A 12,683-nucleotide genomic window follows, 5' to 3' on the forward strand; every position below is an offset into this window, starting at 1 on the left:
CCTCTAAACACATTATTGGCTTCAGTCACAATTACATTGCACTTGTAATTCACAAAATAATTTTACCTATGTCATATCGGGATGCCTTTAACTGCCAGTAACAATATCCAAAATATGAAATGTTTTGGCTCACCTCAAATCTAAAAGGATATTGAGTTTTAGATTTGCCTGAATCCTATTCACGCAGACCCTCTTTCCCTGCATTCTTGTGGCTCTGCCAACTTGCCATCCTCCATGTGTTCACTTTATCCTCAGCTTGCTAACAAGTTCTGGATTTCATATGCATACACTGTGACATCCAGAAGAAGAGATGCTCCCAGGAACCATCAGCAAATCTTGTGTCTCTTTTAATGGAGTTAAGTCCTAAGCTGGTCCTTTCCAGTCTTTATCAGAGAAGGTAGGGTTGTCCTTAGATAAAACCAGCCTGCTCCTGGACTCAGCTACCTGGAAGCACATGGGTGTGTGAGGAGGGGGGGATTCTGGAACCTAATCCAGGTTCCAGGATGGGAAGAGTGGAGAATGGATGTTGGGTAGGCAGCCAAAAACATCCATTATATACAGTATTACAGTCTTTCTTAACAATCACAAGGGTAGGTGGGGCAGGTTTCTTCATTGTACAGATGAGAACGCAAGACTCAGATGGTCTTGAACCTTCTTAGTTCACATCTCCCTTTGTGTCTGAGTAATTTTTTCATGGTTCTGATATATATAGGCCAAAAGAAATACCTAACCATTCTATCTAAATTATTAGGTCCCAACAACTTAAGTATTCCACACCTTAACAACTAATTAGCTGTTTGAAAAACCATAATACACATAAATTGAGAGAATTATTTTTATTTCATTTTTTACACACTTATGGGTCATACACGTGTTAAACACTGTAGCTTCTCATTTCTTAGAATTGGACACCACTATCATTTTCTGTTCCACATTTATATTCATTTAATATTTGCTTCATTGAAAGGATTATAGTACAATCTTCTTTTTTTTTAAGATTTATTTATTTATTTATGATAGAGAAAGAGAGAGAGGCAGAGACACAGGAGGAGGGAGAAGCAGGCTCCATGCCGGGAGCCCAACGTGGGACTCGATCCCGGGACTCCAGGATCGCGCCCTGGGCCAAAGGCAGGCGCCAAACCGCTGAGCCACCCAGGGATCCCAAGATTTTTCTTTTTAAAGATTTTATTTATTTATTCATGAGAGACACACACACAGAGAGGCAGGCTCCATGCAGGGAGCCCAATGTGGAACTTGATCCCAGGACCCCAGGATCACGCACTGAGCTGAAGGCGGAAGCTCAACCGCTAAGCCACCCAGGGGTCCCTTATGATTTTATTTATTTATTCATGAGAGACACAGTGAGAGGCAGAGGGAGAAGCAGGCTCCATGCAGGGAGCCCTATGTGGGCCTCAATCCCGGGACTCCAGGATCATGCCCTGAACCGAAGGCATTCAACTGCTGAGCCACCTGGATTATAGTGCAATCTTATGTTCAAAGTGCCATCTACTTCACTGATACTTCATGTGGTCTGTTTAACAGATGCTGGTTTTCACTCTGTTTACTATCTTCAAAATTTTAAATATCCTGAGGCATCCCTTTGTGTTCAGTGTGGTATCCTGGGGCATTTTGGCACACAGTTTGGGAACCATCAGTTTAAGTGATTTGCCTAGGAAGATACTAGTAAGAGGCAGAACCAGAATTTAAATTTTAATATTCCCACTCTGAGTCTTGCTCCTAAACCATTTTAAGGGCCCTTCCCATAAAATTGTGTTCCTTTTGCTCCAGAGACTTTTCACTTGAACTCCTCAAGGTCCAGCAAAGAAAATATGACCCACTCAGTCTTTAAAACAGAGATTTATTCTTACACCATAAACAAAAATAAACTCAAAATGGTTTAAAGACCTACATGTGAAACCTGAAACCATAAAATTGCTAGAAGAAAACATAGGTAGTAATTTCTTTGACATCAGCTGTAGAAACATTTTTCTACATATGTATCCTCTGGCCCAGAAAACAAAAGCAAATTTAAACTGTTGGAACTACACCAAAATAAAAAGCTTTTCAACAGCAAAGGAAACCATTAACAGAACAAAAGGTCAACCAATTGAATGGGAGAAGATATTTGCAAATGATACCTCTAGATAAGGGGTTACTGTCCAAAATATGTAAAGAATTTATACAACTCAACACCAAAAGAACAAATAATCCAATTAAAAATGGGCAGAGGACCTGAATAGACATTTTTTCAAAGAAGACACACAGATGGCTAACAGACACATGAAAAGGTCCACAACATCAGTAATCATGAGGAAAATACAATTTAAAGCCACAATAAGAATCACAGTTGCTGTCAGAATGACTAAAATAAAAAAATGCAAGAAGTAACAAGTATTGGAGAGGTTGTGAAGAAAAAGGAACGAACCCTCATGCACCACTGGTGGGAATGAATGCACACTGGTGCAGCCACTGAGGGAAACATATGGAGGTTCCTCAAAAATTAAAAATAAAATTACCTTATGATCCAGTAATTCTACTACCGGGCATTTACCCAAAGAAAAGCACTAATTTAAAAAGATACGCATCCTTATGTTTATTGCAGCAAAAGTTATAATAACCAAGGTATGGTAGCAACCCAAGTGTCCACTGATAATGGATAAAGAAGATGTGGTATGTATATACACAATGGACTATTACTCATAGAAAAGATGAACTTTTGTCGGTTGTGACCATGTGAATGGACCTCAAGTGTATAAAGCAAATTGAAAAAGTCAGAGAAAGACAAATGCCGTGATTTTACTCATATGTGGAATTGAAGAAACAACAAAGAGAAAAGACAAAAAACACAGAGATCAAACCAGTGGTTGCCTGAGGGGAGGCAGGTGGGGGGATGGGTGAAATATCAATCAATCGGGGAATGTAATATAGAGAATTTTACCGGTGACAAAAGAGCTGAGAAGACCAGGGGACGTTGAGGCAGGCAATCCAGATAAGAGCTACAACAGGGAAGCCAGGACCACTTCTGTGGCTGCAGGCATGATGGGAAAAGCAGTGTAAGGAGAACCTGGAAGTTAAGGTTGCCTGGTGGAAGCCGGACCCACTGTGGAGAAGCAGCCACTGACAGCTCAGGAAGGAGAAAGCAAGGGAAATAACATGATCTTCCCTCCTGGCCCCAGTCTTCCCACCAATGCCATCCATTGGCCCAACCTACCTAGAAGCTAGAGAGCAAGGAACCCTGGGAAATGTAGTCTCTTATGATATGTGAGGAGGGGCGAGGAATGGACCTGAACAAACAGGCAGTTGACGGATACTACAAAATGCAGTGAATGCGCTTTATTTACTCAGTAACTCCTATAGCAAATATTTTTGAGGACGTACTAGGTGTCAGGTGTCATGTTAGATGCTGGGGATACCATAATGACTGAAATGAACCTGATCACTGCTCGTAAAGGGATCAGACTAACAGGAGAAATAGAATAAACACAGAACTATCTAATTATAAAGTGTGTTAAGTGCAATGAAGGGACATATCACAGTGCTATGAGACAGCTATGGATTGGAGAGAGGATGCAACTTCCCGTGGTTTTAGGTCTAGCTAACGGACTCTTGAGGTGTGTGCGTATGGAAACTTGGGTTCAGGAAGACACAGAATATTTTTATCTAGAAAAAGTTTGGAAGAAGATATTGAGGCATTCATATTTTGACTGGACACCTGCATCATACAGCTCTACCATCTCAAAGCTGTGGGTGAGATCGTGTGTAACAGTGTGTGTATATGTGTGTGCACGACACAGAGGGAGAAAGAACAGTACAAAGAGAGATTCCTTTAGACAAACATTCTAAGGAGCCAGAGGGCTCACAGCCACTAATCTCCCTCATGCTTTCCTGACTCCACCCCCTTCCCTCTCATCATAACTTGTGATCTTAGAGGCATGAAAGAATTTGAGCCCCTCCCCCAGCTTGACCATCTCTGTTGGCTGCTCAGCTGGGCTCCATGTCAAATCCAGCTTGGAGCAGAAACCCGAGGTCCACTCAGAAGGCGGTGGGCTTGCAGGCAAGGTTCCTCACCCTGTGGCCATGGGCGGCAACACTGGGCAGCTTGGCATTCATACCTGTAAGTCCCTAGCTGAGGATGACCCCTTTGATCCTGTGGAGCCTCCCAAAAGACCCACGAGCAATCTCATCATGCACAGCATGGCCATGCTTGGCCGGGAGTTCTGCTACGCAGTGGAGGCAGCCTACGTGACCCCAGTCCTGCTCAGCGTGGGGCTGCCCAAGAGTCTGTACAGCACTGTGTGGCTCCTCAGCCCCATCCTGGGATTCCTGCTGCAACCCGTGGGGGGATCAGCCAGCGACAACTGCCAGGCCAGGTGGGGCCGGCGGAGACCCTACATCCTCACCCTGGGCATCATGATGCTCCTGGGCATGGCTCTGTACCTCAACGGGGATGCTGTTGTATCAGGTCAGTGGTCTGTACAGGTGGGCAGGCAGTGGAAAGGGCCCCGTGTATGACTCAATAGGAGTAGAATGCAGATTTCTTTATGTGACGTACAATTGGAAATTGATTAGAACGGATTGTCTCTCCTAGATTACAATAAATTTCCACTTTGGAATGACCCAATTCCAAGTTCTGTGGCTGGGGAACCTTTACTTTTAGAAACATCTAGGATGCATTGCTGCTGTTTTATTGTTGTGAGGATTTAAAAATAGAAACATTTTTAAAATCTGTTTTGTCAACTGCAATATTTTCACATGTTTATCAGTTGCAGTGTTCTTTGAGCTTATGCTTTATTTGGTACTTTTGTCAGATTAGCCATTTGCCAAATGACTCCATGAATACTTATAATAAATTACCTACATGTCTAAATAAGAGCTAATTTTATTCATAGCTTTATGTAGAGTCTTTTAATGGGTGTAGGGCATCAGCCTGTCAGCTCAAGGGGATATTTTTGCACTGTAAACTCTGGGCAAAAACAAACCTGATGGTGAGGACTTTTTCTTGCCATTAACCAGCCACCAATTCATCAGTAACTGGTGGTAGTACGTAAAAAGGTTCATTGAAAGAAGAATTGTTAAAAATAGCACACATTTCTGGATCATTAACTCTCAGACTAGCAGAATGGATGATAATGAGGCAGGATAGTCAGCTATTATTTGTATATTTTTATTTATTTTTATTTTTAAAATTTATTTATTCATGAGAGACACAGAGAGAGAGAGAGAGAGAGAGAGTGGCAGAGACATAGGTAGAGGGAGAAGCAGGCTCCAGGGAGGGAGCCCGATGTGGGACTCGATCCCAGGACTCCAGGATCACGCCCTAAGCCAAAGGCAGACGCTCAACCCCTGAGCCAGCCAGGCATCCCTCATTTGTATATATTTAAAAGAGGGCATAAATCCATAAATGTTGGTTATATCTGCAAAATACTCACAAAAACCCCTGATAAGAATAGTTGCCTTTGGGAGGAGGTACTGAAAGACTTTGGATGTAAAAAGTGGAGTGTAGGCTTATTTTTAACTTATTTTAATAAGTTAAACAATAATTAAAAATAAATTAAATAATAATTTTTAAAAATATGTGCATATATTGTTTTATTCTTAAGCGAAACTGAAAACAAGGGAAAACATTCTTTTTTTCTCTAATAGGAGACTGGATGCATGAATTCCAGCACACCCAGAGTGAATATTATTCAGCTGTTAAAAATTGTGCAGCTGCTCTCCATTAAGTGAAATGCAAAGATCTGAGGAGAGTTGGTTATAGATAAATGTGTCCGATTGATCCCTTTAGTCAGTGCTCAAAGTATGGGTCTCAGAGCCAGGGCATCAGCATCCTTGGGCAGAGGGTGTTTAGAGATGCAAATGCCCAACCACACACCTCAGACCTATTGGAGAGTCATGAGTCATGGGAGAATCATGGAGAATAGTGGGAGACAGAGCCCAATAAATTTGTTTCAACAAGTTGTCCAAGGAATGATTAAGGATGCTGCAGTTTGAGAGCACTGTATTAGGGTACTGGTGTACATTTTTTCTGTATGTGTTTAAGTACGTAAAGAGATATCTGAAGGATGGCCATCAGTGGGGCTGGGATGAAGCATTTCTCTCGACTTTTCTAGATTATTGGAACGGTTTACAATAAGCCGTTTACAAGAATTTTTGAAACAACTTTTTAAAATGAGATATGATTTAAAATCCATACAACTCAGTGCTGTATCAGTATATCCCAAGGTAGTACAACCATCACCAACCACTATCTAAGGCTACCACATTTTATCACCCTGAAAAGAAACCCAGTGACCATTAGCAGTCACCTCCCATTCCCTCCTCCCCATCGGGACTAAGCAACCCCTCAATCTACTTCCCATCTCTGCAGATCTACCTTTTCTGGCATTCACATTGTGTAATTTTTAAAACCTGAAAAAATAATGAAGCCATTTTTATTTGGAAAAGCAAAGGGAGGTAAGTTGATGACAAGACCTTTTGGTGAAAATAAAAATGCAAATCCTTCTAGTGCAGGATTAGGTGATGTATGTTTATTTCCTTTTTAGCCTTGATTGCTGATCCAAGAAGGAAGCGGATTTGGGCCATAACCATCACGATGATAGGTGTAGTTTTCTTTGATTTTGCTGCTGACTTCATTGATGGGCCCATTAAAGCCTACTTATTTGATGTCTGCTCTTATGAGGATAAGGAGAGGGGCCTCCACTACCATGCCTTCTTCACAGGTAGGGAATATTCCAGAAAATCTTTCCTTAAGCTCCCCAGACAGGGAGGCATTTCCACTAAAGCCAGCCAGTGTCTATACGCGTCAGAGTTTTTGAATGAAAGGGTCTGTTGATGGAATGCTCCCATCACGCGGCTCTGTCTTTCAGTGCATTTCTCTAAACAAATCAGCTTGTGACTGGGCTCTGGAGGTTTTGCAAAGGAAGTTTACATAAGAGCTTTCTGAGGAATCATTTGTGGAGACATTTACAACTGCAATGAAAAGGGGCCCTTGTGCACTTTACTTTTTTTTCTTTTTTAAAATCAGTAATGTAGCATCAGCATTACTTAGGAACTTGTTAAAAATGCAGCTTCCTGGGCCTCTCTCCTCCAGTTATTTTGGTTCAGTGGGTTTGAGATGGGACCCAGAAGTCTGCATTTTTAAAAGGATCCTGGATGATTCTGTGGCAAGTTTCCTAAGAACCGCATTTAAACGCAAAAATAGAAACAAACCAAGCAAATTCAAACAAACTTAAACAAAACCCATTAGTCCTTAGTTATATAAAAAGTTGGCATTTCCTCAACCTCCTGGTTTGAAAAAGGCCATGCCAGGACAATGAGGGTTCTCTTTGATTCTTGGGGCTGTTGCCGGCTTCCTTTGGTTGCTGTTGGGTCATTCATTTAAAGCGATGCTAGCAATATTCAATATGAATTTATAGAGCACCAGTCAGGAACCCCCTGGGGAAAGGGGTTATACAGAAGATTATAGCACCATCCTGGCCTGGGAGGGGTTTTATATATAGTTGGGGGTGGGGAGGATCTCTCAGTCCACCTTATTTGATATCTTTAAGGCCCAACCGAAATATTTATTTTGTCTTGATATATTGTCTCCATTCATAGCCAGGTAGGTCCCATGAGAAGCAAGATCTTAAGTTTATGTTTCCAGTGCCTACGCACGGAAGCCTTTGGGTCAATATTCATTGTTTGAACAAACATTTGAATGGTAGCTTCTGGAAGCAGAGGCTGCCCAGGCAAGAGAGTAGTTCTTCCCTGCTTCAGGGAAAATGGAGGAGCAGGACTCAAGCCCATCCAACCTAACACATTGAGAATTTTATTGCTCTAATGTACTTTGGGCAGTGTGGCCACCCTTTCCCAGCTCACGTCATGTTTGTCCTGGCCAACCAGTCTCTCCCGTGCTGCCCCTGTTATTAGAAGGCTGAATTTGGTATTTGGGGAACTTTTCAAAGGCTAGCACGTTAGGTAATATTTCTATGAGTCTGAGAAAATATCGTGTTCCCAGGGGCAGAGGCCAGGTCTGTTTTACTCATTGCATCCCTTTTCACCTTTTGCGCAGCCTGGCACATCATACACAAGTGCTCAGAATAAATATTAATGGAAAAAACAAAGGAGGCTGCCCTTTTCTGTTCCAACAAAGGAGGCTGCCCTTTTCTGTTCCAACTTCCAAATTGCCTTCCCCCTTTCTCCCTTTGGAAATCAAAGCTGCTTGGAAACTTGCCACCGATTTCCTGAGGAGAAGAACCACCCCCGCCCCTTCTCCTAAATTGCAGGCAAACAACTTCTGACTTGGTCAGGGACTCTACCTACCCATAAAGTAATCAAAAGAAAAGTTTATCAAGTGGATGAAGATAGAGGTATAGACACGTTGTGTAACTCCAGCAGGAAGAGATGGTGGAGGCTACAGTTCATCTCATCCATATCCTGAACTTCATTGCCCTGGTGTCATCTGCTTGGGCTACCATAGCACAATACCACAGACTGGGTGCTGAAACAACAGAAATTATGTTCTCACACTTTTGAAGGCTGGAAGTCCAAGATCACAATGACTACAGGGTTGGTTGGTGAGACCTTACTTCTTGGTCTTTACCTGGCCATCTCCTCACTCTGACCTCACAGGGCCTTTCCTTTGTGCACACGTTCCTAGTGAGTCTTATCCAATTTTAAAGACAAGTCCTGGGGTGCCTGGGTGGCTCAGTCGGTTAAGTGTCTGCCTTTGGCTCAGGTCATGATCCTGAGGTCCTGGGATTGAGCCCCGCATCAGGTGCCCTGCTCCACAGGGAGTCTGCCTCTCCATCTCCCTCTGCCCCTACCCATCCACCCCTGCTTGTGTGCTCTTTCTGTCTCTCAAATAAATAAATAAATAAATAAATAAATAAATAAATAAAATCTTGGAAGAAAGAAAGAAAGAGAAAGAAAGAAAGTAGAAAGAAAGAAAGAAAGAAAGAAAGAAAGAAAGAAAGAAAGAAAAGAAAGAAAGAAAGAAAGAAAGAAAGAAAGAAAGAAAGAAAGAAAGACACCAGTGCTGTGGTTTAGGGCCCCACCCTCATGACCTCATTTAACCTTAATTACCTCCTAAAGGCCTTTTCTCCAAATGTGTCGTCACACTGGGACTTCAACATTTGTCTCTTTTAAAGGAGAAAGCAAAACTCCCACAAGACTTCTGCTTGTGTCTCATTGGGCAGAATTAGGCGGCATGAACACCCAGAGGCCCAGGGGGTTGGAAAAGTGAGGGTTTAGAGGAGGGTGAGAGAGGTAAATCCTTAAATTGAATTTTAATTCTGTTAGCTAGGAGGAAGGGGTAATTATTATGGAATAGGCCAAAGTTGGTAGCTATCACATAGAATGCAAACACAATCGAGTACTAACTTAATGAGAACAGTTAAAGGCCAAGACTAGAAAGAACTTACAAAGCCCAATCTATTGATGAATAATCAAGAGGTAATTGTATTTTAAAATTATACTCCAGTTCACAATGTTATCTGATCACATTTATTATAATACTATTCATAGGCTCCCCTGTATTCTGATTCAGTATGTATTTATCTTCTTTTTACAAGATTTTATAAACTACACAATTTGTAAAAATATGAGGGTTTACTTCCCCATGGCTTCTAACCCATTGCCTTCTTGGTAGCAGGTACATAGAAATGTTAGTTGCGTAAAAGGAGACTCTTGGTTTCATAACCCTTATATTTCATGTAGCTTTACACCAAGTTGGCAAATTGCATCCGTCAGATGAATACGTTCATTTAGTTACCTTGTTTTGTCTCACGATCAGCACTGAGCTCTCAATCCCAGCCAACTGTCTCTGATTATAGGAGGACCCCTGAGTGTGTGTGGATGGCTCAAAGCAAAATCTTTTTCCAATTAGTAAAAAAAGAAAACATCATCCTCTTCTAAAATAGTACAGTGAAGTCTCACCTTGTTTAAAGCTTAGATTCTAAAGTCCCTGCCCAAGTGATGATCATAGAGAGTCTACATTATTCATAAATATCTCTTAGATCACAGATAAAATATAGTATGCCTTGATTTGTGTGCACGGACCTGCATAGTGACGGATCCATATATCTGCAGCAACATATCCTCCTTAACGTTTACTGCTGGACATGGGCTCAATGAATGGGATAGAAGACATTTATTAACATTTATTATTAACATTTATAAAATGTTAATCTCTCTCCCCTTCTTTTCAAAGTGTGAATAGTTGAATTCTTTCCAGTTAAACATAGATGTGTGACCCCACCATACTGTCCTTGTTCTGAATGGAAGCCCACATTGGAAAACAGAGTGAAAAATAATAAGCAATGCATTACCATACTGCTCTGTCTTTGCATACAGGCTAGACCTTCCGAATTTCCATGAACTTGGCAAAGAGATGTCTATAACATTCTGTTTGAATCAAGCATTTTATGATAAAGGAATGTTCAGTGTCAGGGCCCATTTTGATTTTCAGCAGCAGCAAGAAATTGTTTACCCAAGGAATCCAGTCATCTGAGTAAATTGAAATTCTTCTTTTCTTATTTATTTCAGAGCCATTTATTTCATTTTAGTCCAAGCCCAACAATTCCAAATGCTTTGCAAATAAGTGTCAAGGGGTTTGTTGCCAAAATATTTCCCAGCATATTTCTGACTTTCTTTTTTTTTCTAAAGAAAAGACTCTTCTGGTTCTTAAGGGACATTTTTGTTCCCTGGCTGCTTCTGTCCCTTACATTTAAAGGTAACTAACTATCCTTTTTCTATCCCTGACACATGTGGTAGATTTAGTGGATCCACCCTTGTCGTGCTACCCTATGCCTTCACCTCTGGGTGCATCTAGGCCTGTGGAAACCACATTCACTAGTAGGAAATTCCTTCCTTGTGTCAGAATGCTTCTAACTGAGCATATATCTACTAAGTTGAACCCACCACTTTGCTGTCCTTAGCAGTTGGCTCTATCTTGCAGCGAGCAGCCGGAATGAGGTATGATGGGAAAAGTTGTCCTGGTTCAAATCCTGGCCCACTGCTGAGTGGTTTTAGTATTTCTGAACTCTTATTTCCTCACAGGATTGTGAATCTTTACACAATGTTAGTTATTAATATCCTGCCAAATGCCCAGAGCCAGGAATCGTTTGTTTCAAAGGATCAAACACCAAATATCTATATTTAGTTCATTTCCTCTATTCCCACTGGGCTTATAAAACCCATCAAAGTTTTATTTGTGGTAACTCAGAGGAACTTGTCCCACGTACATCTTTGGAAGAAGGATGGGTAGCTTGTTGGGGCACGACCTCTTTTAACTATTCTTTTTTTTTTTTTTAATATCTCAAAGCAACATAAAAATGCTCAGGCTACAAACACTGATTAGAAATAATTTAAGGACTAAGAAAAGAATCTTAAAAATGAAGTTTAGATAGACATGGGCTCCTATGAGCAAGCCCTTTGCACAAGTGGAAAAGATGCCATGTTTTGTGTTAGAGATTATTGGAATGCTTTCTCCTTCATGAGCAATTGCTGCCTGAGTGGGTTTCTTGTGTCAGCTGGGTTCCCTTTGAAGTTTCCGTCCCTGGTGAACTTTCATATTTCATCAGTGACTTAGCTTGGAAAGGATGTGGCCGGAATATAAGCCAAGGACATAGGCATGCCAGCTTTGTGGGCAACACGGATGACTTAGAGCAAAACGATTATTGTCTCCAAACTGCCATTTCTTTTCTGTTCAAGCGTGAGCAACACACCTCTCCAAGAATCTCAGAGAAACAAGTTAGGTTTCATGTGCTGGGTCAGGAAATGAGAAGTTTCAGATATCTTATCTGAACTAGGGGAGCAATAGTAATGCATATGCTCAAATAAAGAAACTGACTTTTGGAAAAGTGATGGGATAATAAAGGTGGATACTGTCATGTGAACCATTATTGCATTAGATGTACTAGCACATATTAGTAACTTTCGGCAGGAACACAAATTGCAAATTCAGTGCATTGACCTCTGGCAAACACCCTACTCCAGTTCTCTGCATTTATTTGTTTAATGATGGAGAAGAATATGATTTCAACATTGCTTTACTGCAAACTTTTTGCCTACAGCGTCAATAATGCTCAACAATGCAAAGTATTGAATAAATCTTTATGTCTGAAATGGGCGTGGATCCCAAGCCACAAATTTCATCACTCCAGTGTTGAGCCTCATTGCCACAGGATGGTGAAAATTTAGTCTCGGTTTGGAATGTTACCCCATCCCTTTCCCCAAAGTTACTTCTAAGTTCTGGGTACTTAGAATGCAAGGTTTTGGGGCAGAGGGTTCCTGGGTTTTAGTGTCACCTGTTTGAGATGGTATTTACTGAGATGTCCACTGTCCTACCGCATCTCAATGCTCAAGCTGAAGTGGTCACAATTGAGTAACCCTTATTCTCATCTGTGAGGGCCCTGCAGAACCACGGGCTTCTTGGCTCCCTCCCTGCCATTCTGCGCTTCCCACACCATGCCAGGGTGAGGTGAACGAACTCTGTGACTCTGCGTGCTTTCCTTTCTTTCTTCTTCTCTAAGATAGAGATAAAATGCAGTTGCTCAATTATTCATGGACTCGTATTTGCAAACTCACTCAGTAAATCTTATGTGTAACATCAAAAGCAATACAGGTAGCTCATTTTCAGTCATTTACAAACAAGTGCAGACTGTACTGGGGGCAATTTGAGTCTGCGCAAGGCTCATTCCCTG

The 12,683-nt window shown here is 41.5% G+C and overlaps 1 protein-coding gene across 1 annotated transcript in view; it reads left to right on the forward strand.

The window, feature by feature from the left end:
* The first annotated feature begins 265 nt into the window (after positions 1-265).
* Positions 266-12,683, forward strand: part of SLC45A2 (solute carrier family 45 member 2) — a 30,935-nt gene continuing 18,517 nt past the window's right edge. Inside the window, exons 1-2 of the mRNA XM_025984098.2 lie at positions 266-4,462; positions 6,543-6,719. Coding sequence (XP_025839883.1) covers positions 4,078-4,462; positions 6,543-6,719 — 562 coding nt within the window. The 5' untranslated portion in view covers positions 266-4,077. The remainder of the gene's footprint in view (positions 4,463-6,542; positions 6,720-12,683) is intronic.

Source organism: Vulpes vulpes, chromosome 4, assembly GCF_048418805.1.
Source record: "Vulpes vulpes isolate BD-2025 chromosome 4, VulVul3, whole genome shotgun sequence".
In the NCBI taxonomy this organism is placed as follows: Eukaryota; Metazoa; Chordata; class Mammalia; order Carnivora; family Canidae; genus Vulpes; species Vulpes vulpes.